The sequence below is a fragment of the Ziziphus jujuba genome, chromosome 8 (assembly GCF_031755915.1).
Source record: "Ziziphus jujuba cultivar Dongzao chromosome 8, ASM3175591v1".
NCBI lineage: Eukaryota > Viridiplantae > Streptophyta > Magnoliopsida > Rosales > Rhamnaceae > Ziziphus > Ziziphus jujuba.
Genome location: NC_083386.1, coordinates 10,616,156 through 10,627,009, shown reverse-complemented (window position 1 = coordinate 10,627,009; position 10,854 = coordinate 10,616,156). Strand labels below are relative to the sequence as shown.

At 36.1% G+C, this 10,854-nt stretch overlaps 1 protein-coding gene and 1 pseudogene across 1 annotated transcript; one reads left to right on the top strand and one right to left on the bottom strand.

Annotated features, from left to right (window-relative positions):
- Positions 1-1,462: 1,462 nt before the first annotated feature.
- LOC107413343 (F-box protein At5g39450) lies at positions 1,463-4,247 on the bottom strand. Its single transcript, XM_016021270.4, has 2 exons — positions 3,842-4,247; positions 1,463-3,571 (listed from the first exon to the last, which is right to left on the bottom strand). Exon 2 carries the CDS (start codon positions 3,568-3,570, stop codon positions 1,699-1,701), a length of 1,872 nt encoding a protein of 623 aa, XP_015876756.3. The 5' UTR covers position 3,571; positions 3,842-4,247; the 3' UTR covers positions 1,463-1,698.
- Positions 4,248-6,236: 1,989 nt separating this feature from the next.
- LOC107413308 (uncharacterized) lies at positions 6,237-8,423 on the top strand (annotated as a pseudogene).
- Positions 8,424-10,854: the final 2,431 nt, after the last annotated feature.

Genomic DNA, 10,854 nt, shown 5'->3' with positions numbered 1-10,854 from the left:
TGAAACCGTTTCTCTGGAAAATTTACAACGAACCAAACGTGCCTAATATAGAAATAGGATAATTTTCCAAGCAACCAATAGATAAGTGAGATCAAATAAGAGTACATTAAGAGGAAAATAACATTCAAATTCAAAAGAATTTGATTGTAAAAGCTATGCTTTAGCCTTTAATTAACTTGAATGAAAAATTCATCAACACATTTACAAGCAAACTAACACCGATGTCAAAATGAAAAAGCCTAACGCGGGCCAAAATACTGAACCCAGCTCAACTTGTCCACTCACCGCCCTAATAAAAGTACATTTTCAAATAACCACATGGAAGCCTATTGAAGCCTCCTTACTGTTAATCTTAAACTATGAAATTGTTCTTAAAGTTGCTTATGTTTGTAACAACAACACACCAGCAGTAAATAAAAACAGCAACAATCATTTGACGTTGAATCGAACTTTCATATCTTAAACTCTTTATAGACCTACACAAAATTATTAGCTTTTCATTCAATCCCACAAAGGGCTAAACACCATTTATTGACACATTTAGATATTTTTACAATGACAACTTTGGTAGCCCAATGAATAATGTAAGACACAGATGACTTTATTATGAAGGGCAGAGGAAGACATGACGCACTATTACCAGCCCTATCAATGGTAAGAGGACATGCCCACTGTAATTTGCGCATCAACGGCCATGACAAGTGGACTACATATATATATATATATATATTAAAAAAAAAAAAAATTGCATCTGTATCACACATAGCAATCAATACTCTGCGCTTTAGCAGTCCAACTCCAAGGTGGTAGCATTCCCCTTTTAATTTAATTTCTTCAATTTCTATTTGAAGTGTAAATTTAAAAATTAATATTTAAATTATGAGAGTAATCCAATGCACCCTCAAGGTTTGTAGGAACTGACCCATTTTCCCCAAAAAAAAAACAGAAAAAGAAAGTGAATCTTCAACTTTAATTCACACTATGTTTGAGTAACTGATTCCCTCCTAACTAATTCTCGAACAACTATTTCCCTCAAAACTTTAACTACGAACCAAACGAGCCTAATGTGCACATTGAAGAAATAGGAAGGTTGTCTACGCAACCAATAGATAATTGAAATATAATACCGAGTATGTTTGAAGAAAATAACATTCAAATTAAAAAGAATTTGATTGTAAAACTAATGCTCAGCCCAAGCTTTAATGAAAACGCTCATCAAAATTACCAAGAAAACCAACCCCCATCTCAAAATGAAAAGCCTAAGACAGCCTACAAAATCCTGAACCACCAACTTTATATTAACAAAACAAAAAACTTTGGCCAACTTGTCCATTGGATGCCCTAACAAAGCACATTTGTAAAGAAAAGAAATTGAGATTTTTGGGAAATTAATACCATATAGAAGCCTCCGTACAATGTTAATCTTAAACCACGAAATAGCAGTAGCAAATAAAAACATGAAGCATTTAAGGTTGCATCGAACTTTCACATCTCAAACTCTTATAGCTGTTTACAAAATTATTAGCCTTTCATTCAATCCCACCAAGGGTTAACCACCATAAATAATGAAACATGTTTAGCTAAAACATATATTTTTAAAATGACAACTTTGATAGCTCAATGAATAATGTAAGACAGAGATGATTCTATTTATTTAAGGGGGAGGGGAGGAGATGAGAAAATATATAAGAGTTTCTTTTAAGGGACTACGGCAAACCTTGCTGAAGACAAACAATTTGAGGTATTTGGGATGCCAGCAAAAACATTTGAGTATGACTTGGTCAAATATGAAAAGTTGGCAATTGGAGGTAGAGCAGCAACTTCTTCTCCTTTCCTCAAAAGCTCTTGCAAGTTAAGTCTTTGCAGGGTTAGGACAGCCTTTGACTCCTTCCAGATGAAGGCAAGGTTCCCATTTTCAAATACAAAGAGAGAACCGGGTTTTGAGCCTGGATATCTGAAGCCATACCCATTTGCAATACCCTCCCCAAGAAAAGCATGCCTAATGTTCACAGGAAGGGAATCTCCATCTTTATCCCATGGAAATGAATCTGGTGAAGGCTCGTCGATATTCACCATAAACATTGCTGAACCATTAGGATGTAGAACATAATGGGTGCCTTCCAATATTTTGGTTGCAATGAGATTTCTCTGCCCCTCAGATTTCTCATATGAAAGCAAAAGAAAGAACAAAGCCTTTCCAGGCTTTTCTTCGGTAGGCCTGCCAGGAGGCCAGCCAAAAGTTCCTCCCCATAAACCAGCAAACTCTTGCTCAGCAGTTGGAACTCGCATGGGCAACTTGTAAAGGGCAAACCGGCTGTCATGCATATTTGGCCATGCTCGATAAGACGATAACCTAACATTGGAGGGTTGTAGTGTCAGTCCTATTGTATCACCTGATCTCAGAAACTCATGAAGCTGTGCATACTTATTATCACTGCTCGAAGAACTATTCTTTGAAGTTGCATGGTTACCATTGATTGAGGTAGACTTCCCCAGGATCTGACTAATGCTATCCCTAAAATACCTACCAATAGTTTTTCTACTTTTGCATTGTGTACGTCCATCATCTTCATTGTTAGAAAAATGAAAACCACTTGATCTATCAAAACTTCTTCTGATCTCACTCAATTCCAGCTGTGTAGGATCAGATGACAACTGAGTGTCCGTATTCCAATCAATGAGATCTCCACCAGTCTTATGCATTTGAACAAGTATGGATCTTCGTTCACATAACCGCATCATATCCTTATGATAGTTCTCTCCATCAGCCCTCATAGGAGGAAAAAGTGGCCCATTTGCTGTTTGAGGCACTTCCAAACGAACTTGGCTTGTGACAATCTCGAGCAACTTTCTTCTATCACTGAAAGCCAATCGACTGAAGGACACAGTGGCCTCATTCTGCAAGTTCCTTTGTGACCTTGACGATCTACCATTCGACCTGCTAATCTTTCTTGATTGCTCCTTGTCTGGTTGAACAAAGCTCTTGCTATACAACAACTTACCCCCATCTTTGCGCAGTCTAGGCTCAACCTCAAGCAATAGCACATTGCAGGTCCTATCGGCAGGCTTGACAGAACCGGGATACAAATAGCTTTTTCCCTTCTCCCTTCCATGTAAGAAAAATGCTGTAGAACCATCACAATCACCCAAAACCTCAAATACAGGAGCCCAAAGAATAGGGTCCTCCTCAATACCTGATGGGCCAAGCTCCTGAGGTAATATGCGGCACCCAACAACAGAAACAAAACCGGGCATGACATAGACAACATTCCCAAGCTCAGGGTTCTGATGAACCCAGATTCCCATCAACGGCTGAACACAGTAGAGAAAGCGGCAAAGAGCCTTGTAAGATGACACGGCCTCGCGCCACTCAATGAGCTCTCCATGGGACACAATTCCAACCATTTCACATTGGGCAAACCAGACCTTTTCAGAGGCAACAAGGGCAGATAAACTACGGCAACACAGAGCTAGACTGCAAATGTCTCTCGGCGAGAGGATCCGAGTGATAATGGAAAATACATCGTCTGGTAGAGCTAGAAACAAAGCTGAGCAGCAGGATTCAGACATCCTAGCAATTCAAACAACAACATATGACCCTCACGAAGAATTTCAATACAGAGCTTCAAATATATATATATATATATATATATGTGAATTACTTCCCTCGATTCACACAATTCCAAGTGCTAGAACCGAATCAAAAGCAAACAAAAACCAGAACTGACAACAGAAGCAGGAAATGGTAGATGGGTAGGTCTAAATCTCCTACAGAAACTTCAATTCCAAATAAATAAATAAAATTTGAAAAAGAAAGGGAGCAGAGTAAGCAGATTCAAACCTGAAAAACAGAAATGGGTTATTCGGCCGCAAATCCTCCAAATCACCGCATATAGGGAACAATAATCGAAATACTAAAAGACCCCGAAGTAAATTCGATTCCTTTTTTTTTTTTTTTTTCCGTTTCAGAGTCGCCGGAGAATTAAAATATTATAAAAAAGTAAAAGAAACCCAAATGGGTCTGACTCAGATCCTCCAATCCAAGAAATTTAAACCCACTACACATAGTAGATTAGAGAGAAAAAAGTGAGAGTTTCAAAGAGATAAAGAAAGTGGTGAGATTGATGAAGACCTAGAAGTATGGGAGGTCTAAGTCATCGCCACTACAAAGCAGAAATGGGTCTGATATTTTTTTCCTCTTCTCAAAGAGACTGAATGATGGAAGAGAAAATAAAAAAAAAAAAAAAAAAAAAAGGTCAAGCTAAGAGGAGGAGTTTTGGTATAATCATTGTCCTTTGGAATGGGGTCCTCTCCTTTGGACCCGTGTGAGCAAAGGCAGCCAAATACTGAAATGAGCTCAATGGGAATGCCAAAGTCCTGACAAGTCCAACACACCAACAAACAAAAACTTTTATTTTTATTTATTTATTTTTAATTATTTTTATTTGAACAAAAGCAAAGAGTGAGCAAATAATAGGCTGACAAAATCCAAAGAATCATCACATTATTTATCACTGTGGAAAGTTCAACGATTCTTGTAGACTACTTCATGGAATAATGTAAGGTGGGCCAGCGTTTAGGATTGGAAGTTTGTGAAATTTAACATTGTTTTTTCATCCAAATTTTAGGAAAGAGAAAATTGCACCCCGTGAATCCGGCCGGTCTCTTTTTATGAATCATTATTTACTTTTTTATTTTTTCTACTATATACCACAAATAATTTAGTTTCTTTTTTTTTTTTTTTTCAAACAAAGAATTAGGTTTCTTTTTTCTTTTTTCTTTTTTTTTAATAAATTTTTTGGATGAAACACAACTACTTTTTTTTCTAGGTTTCTTTTTTCTTTTTTCTTTCTTTTTAATAAATTTTTTGGATGAAACACAACTACTCGTGGTACTAAAAATAAAATTTATCAACCCTATTCAACATTAACTTCCATATGTGGATTGATGAACGACTGTAGTGGACAAGACACAATATAAGACTCTGAAAGTGTCAGTTTGATAATGATTTTTGAAGCTATAATAAATATTGTCAAAAGAAAACGAAAAATAGGAAGTATTATTATTATTATTATTATTTTTCTAGTGGTCCTTTTATTTTTAACATGTTTTGCACACTTAATCCTGATTTTTTTTTTCCCGTTTGCATTTTTATCTCATAAGTTTGGTTTTCTTTGCAGCCTTCATGTTGTTTAGAAGGGATAATGCAAATTCGACGTGTAACAAATAATTTTTAATATAAAATATTTTAGTTTTATAATTATTTTAAAATATAATAAATTTTATTTATAAAATTAAAAAAATATGAAAATATTTTTAAAAATGTTGAAAGATTTTTTTCAACAAAGATAATTTAAAAATTTTAAACTCTTACGACTTATGAAATTTAAAACAATTATATTTTCATGCATAACTATGTTTAAAAAAAATTAATTGAATAATATTTTTTGGACTGAATATTTAAAATTTTGAAATTTATTTATGAGAATATAATTTAACACACTAGATATAAAAATTTTATAATTTATTGTTGTAATAAAAAAATTATTTTACTATAAATAAAAAAGAAAGTAAAAAGAAAATAAATTACACTTGTCATACAAAACCAAGTATAAAAATTTGAATTGGATATCAAAGCTTTGAAATTATTTTAAGAGAATATAAATTAAAAAACTAATTTTAAAATTTTAAAGTTGTTATAATCTTTTGTTGAAATAAAAAATAAATCTCGTTGTAATAAATAAATGAAGGAAGTATAAAAAAAAATGAGTAGGTGATAAATGGTTTTAAGAATAAAATTTTTGGAATTTGGTTTATATATAATTTTTAAAAAATTTTATTTCTGTTTTTCGTTTAAAAAATATTCATAAATTTTAGGAACTATTCAATTTTTTGCCATACTTCTCTAGAAAATAATATAATTTAGCATACTTTTAAATAGTTGTTAATTTTGAAGAATAATTTCCTTCTGAAATTATTTTTTTTCCTTTTTCTAATGCTTTTTGCATTTTAAGTTCTATAATTATACTGGCTTGCACTTTAGTCTCTTACTTAAAAAATTTTGGATGGAAAATGAGAAAACAACAAATGGTGCAAAACTAACCGAATTTACAGAATAAAAATTCCAAAACAAATGTCTAAATGTTTGTGCAAAACAAATTAAAAATAAAATTTTGTTATTTGTTATGAATAGTGATGATGATCCTATTTCATGTGACAAATTTTAATTAAAATATATGGTTTCATTATTGGATAACTTGATGCAATAAAAGATAAACTTATTACTGGAGAACTTGATGCAGTAAAGATAAGATATGTTCAATATTTTATAATCAGTATTCACTTAGGCAATTGTTTATATGGTTTTTAATGGTTTGTTTTCCTAAATCTGTTAGCTAATGGATCAAAATTTTGCACTCATCATCATGAGTTACATTGATACATATTTTTCAATATAATTTGGATTCTAGAAATTATTGCTTAGTACTACAGAATATTGCTTAGGCAACAACATGAAGGGCCTTGTCGTTCAGGTGCTCACGGGGCGACGGCTGATGGTATTCGCATCATTTCTCCTCATGGTCACAGCCGGAGCAAGCTATATGTTCGGACTCTACTCAAACGACATGAAGTTCGTCCTCGGATACGACCAAACGACACTCAACCTCATAAGCTTTACCAAAGACTTAGGAGCCAACATCGGCATACTTTCCGGCCTGATCAACGAGGTCACGCCGCTGTGGGTTGTCTTGTCGGTGGGAGGGGTTCTGAATTTCTTGGAGCAGTTCTGAATTTCTTCGGCCACTTCATGATCTGGCTGGCCGTGACGGAGAAGATCAAGAAGCCCCAGGTATGGCAGATGTGTCTGTACCTCGGAATCGGAGCCAATTCCCACACATTCACCAACACCGGAGCTCACGTCACCTGCGTAAAGAACTTCCCCGAAAGCCGCGGCGTCGTTTTGGGGCTCGTGAAAGGCTACACGGGTCTCAGTGCTGCGGTGATCACTCAGCTCTACCATGCTTTCTATGGTGAAGAAACCAAGTCTTGCCTTCTCTTCGTCTCCTGGCGTCCTACTGCTCTTTCCTTCGCTTTCATACGGACGATTCGTATCATAAAAAGCAATAACCGTTCTGGAAAAGATGTGAAGGTTTTCTTCAAGTTCCTCTACATCTCGCTCGTGCTTGCCGGGTTTTTGTTGGTGATTATCATTGTTGAGAAGTTCACCTTCTCGCAGAGCCAGTGAGCCGGAAGCGCGGCTGCGGTGCTCTTCTTGCTCTTTCTACCGCTGGTCGTAGTGGTCGCGGAAGAATATAAAGTCTGGAAAAAGATTAGTTCGTTGGCCTATCAAGCTTCTTACTCTCCTGTGAAAATAGTGACCAAAATCCAAAACCCTCCTATCGAAAGCAAAGTAGAAGGAGAAGATGGGGTTTCTTGTTGGAAAACCGCGTTTAAACCGCCGGAGATAGGAGAGGACTTCACGATTTTGCAAGCGCTTTTCAGCGTTGAAATGATAACTTTGTTATCTGCCACAATATGTGGGTTAGGAGGAACAATGACAATGATGGACAACTTGGGTCAAATTGGTGCCTCATTGGGATACTCATTGAATAGGATAAGCACTTTTGTTTCCCTTGCAAGCATTTGGAACTATTGTGGACAAATAACGATTGGGATAGGCTCGGGGATGTTCATCACCAAGTACAAATTGCCACGTCCACTATTCTTAACTCTAATCCTTTTGTTATCCTGTGTTGGTCACGTTCTCGTAGCTTTCAATGTCCCAAATGGTCTCTACGTGGCTTCGGTTCTGATTGGTTTCTGTTTTGGTGTGTTTTGGCCATTGATTTTCACCTTGATTTCAGAGCTATTTGGGATGAAATATTACTCGACTTTGTACGACTTTGGTGGGGTTGCTAGCCCAATAGGGTTGTATTTGCTGAATGTTAGGTTGGCTGGGCACTTATATGGTAAAGAAGCTAAAAAGCAGATGGCAGCTTTGGGTTTGAAAGGAAAAGCTGGACAGGCATTGAATTGTATTGGTGGGGATTGCTTTAAGTTGTTTGTAACTATTACGGGGGTGATCTTTATCGGTGCGCTTGTTTCGTTGGTTTTAGTTGTAAGGACCAGGAAGTTTTATCAGGGAGATATTTATAAGAGGTTTAGAAGGACGATGACTACTACTACAACTGAGAGTGTTGAAAAGGAATTGTGTGAGCCTAATGGATGTGGACCAATACTAGCACTAGAGAAAAATGGGGCTGAAAAGGAAATTAAGAGCAAAGAAGTTGATCAAGTTTAGTATTTTATTTATTTATTTTTTTAGCTAGATATGAAATAGAGCTTAGTTTTATGTATACTTGAAACACATCTAAATGTGTACTGTATCCGTTTGGAGATAGTAAGTGGCAAATTAAGTTTCTCCCTCAAGGCTAAAAAACAATTGAAAGTGTGATCTGAAAATATGTTTTTCATTATAAATAAAAATTCAAGTGAATTTTTATTTATTTTTAAGGAAATGAATAATCTTTTGTATCTTTTATCTTGTAGCCCCATATAGCTTTACAAAATATCAATTAGACTCCTGAAATTGACTGTAAAACATGCTTTCTGGGATTTTTTTTTTTTTTTTTGGTTCATAATTAAGTATGAGAAGTGAAAAGTATAAAATGTCATCCGGGTACCACGTATGTCGGTGCTACAGAATGAATCGATACCTTAAATTAAATATGATTTGAGAACTTTTTAATCGAGATGAGAAATGAAATGGCACGAGGTTTGAATTTTAAGTGTCATGGTGATTTAGACAAGGAGGGGACGCGGTAGGCGATAGAAGATTTGGACTTAAAAAGCTCAAGATAAGGGATTGAAAATGAACAAAATAGAGCCGGTGAAAGATGAACTTATTGTAACAGTTGGGGTTTTACAACGATTTTGCCAGGATTTTATTTGTTAAATGTGGCAGGATTTTATTTATTCACCAATTACCTTCCTCTTTTTTTTTTTTTTTTTTTTTTTTTGGTTTATAAAGTGACCTCCAACTGCAATATTTTATTCTGTGGAATTACAAGAGTTCAACTCTGCCACTTTATACAAACCCAAAAAAACCAAAAAGGAAAAACTTGTCATTTAACCAATTTATATATATATATATATATGTATACTATATTTATACATCGGGTTCACAAAATCTTTGTATGACAATGTTTATATATATATATATATATTTTTTTTTTTTTTCGATTTCAATACTATGTAATTAAGTTTCTCACCCAATTACAAGCTTACAGAAACTAGTCATATATGTAACAATCTGTACCAAAGTACATCTGTGATACAAGTTTGACCAAGTAGATAATACATGGATTCAAGGTTGATTTTTTCTGGGGTTAAAATTTTTGGTTTGACTGATATATTATTGTATAGAGCGCTTCGATATGAGTTCATAGACTAGCGATACACCAAATTTTAAGTTATGGATAAAAAATTATGGTTCTGTAAAATTTCAAATATTAGTTTTATATTAGTATCCAAGTTAGTTCTAGATTTGCATCTATTAGTGATCTAAGGCTCTATATAAATGTTGGAAAGCGTGCCTAGCAGGAAACAAGTTCCCAAATATCCATTTTGTTCCTCAAACCCAAGAAATTTCTATCCAGATCCACGGATCCGAATCAGGTCACCACAAACCCGTTTAACGCCCAATCGGGTTATCGCTGTTTTGCCCAATTTCGGTCACCACCTTGATGCACGTGCCATCCACCCTTATTATCCATCTTGAGATGACCTTGCCAGCCAAATTTCATGTAACACCCCGTCCCGAACCATGTCGGAAATTTTTGCACGTTGACCGAGGTTGACCGTTGACCGTTGACTGAAAGGGTCAAAAGTTGACTTTTTGACCCGGTTGGAATTCTAGGTTGACTGAGGTACCGTTACGGAGTACACGTTGGCACGAGTTCGTAGACTGGTAGCACGTTGAAAACAGAGCTACGGTTTGAAAGTTTTGAGCAAAACAAGTTGAGGTCCAAACTGTCCAAGGGGTGTCAGAGTTGACTTTTTATTCATGCAAGGTTGAGTGTTGACTCATGCATGGTTGCGAAGTGCTCGTCGATACGAGTCCGTAGACTAGCGGCACGTCCGATTTGGACATGTGGTTTGAAAGTTATGGACCTGTAAAGTTTTTCAAATACTGTATTATTTTAATATTATTTTTACACGCATAACGAGGTGCCACGTGTGACTCAATGAAGGTGGCCATGTGTCACCATGGTGAAATGCCACATGTCAACCATGTGTAAAATCAAATTATTTTTATTATTATTTTAAATAATAATATTATTATTAATATTGTTTAATTATTTTTATTTTTCTTTTTCTTTTTCTTTTTCTTTTCTTTTCCCCACGTGGGAAAACACCTGTTTTTCTTTTTTTCTTTTCCTTTTCTTTTCTTTTTTCCCTTCTTCTTCCCCGAAATACAAACACGCACAGTATTTTTTTTCTCCCCACCGGCCGTCCCTCTCTCTCCCCCGTGTTTTCTTTTTCCGGCCACCTACACAGTACACGCGTCGGCCAGTGACGTGCGGAAGGAGGAGGCGAGCTCGGCCGCCAAGTTTCACGGCCAACCGCCGCCGGACGCGCGCCGATCGGGCCGGAGAAGCCGTCGGCCGCCGAATTTTCTCTCTCCTCTTTTCTTGTGTTTTCCGGCCAGCCCACTCCCAATTGAGCCTCCTATCCCCCTATTTTGGGTCCTCTGAATCCAAAAATGGCCTCCAATCTCAAAAATTCGAAGCGGTTTGCGAGATATGGAGAAGTGAACACCGGCCGAACCTTTCCGGCCAAATTCCGGTGGAA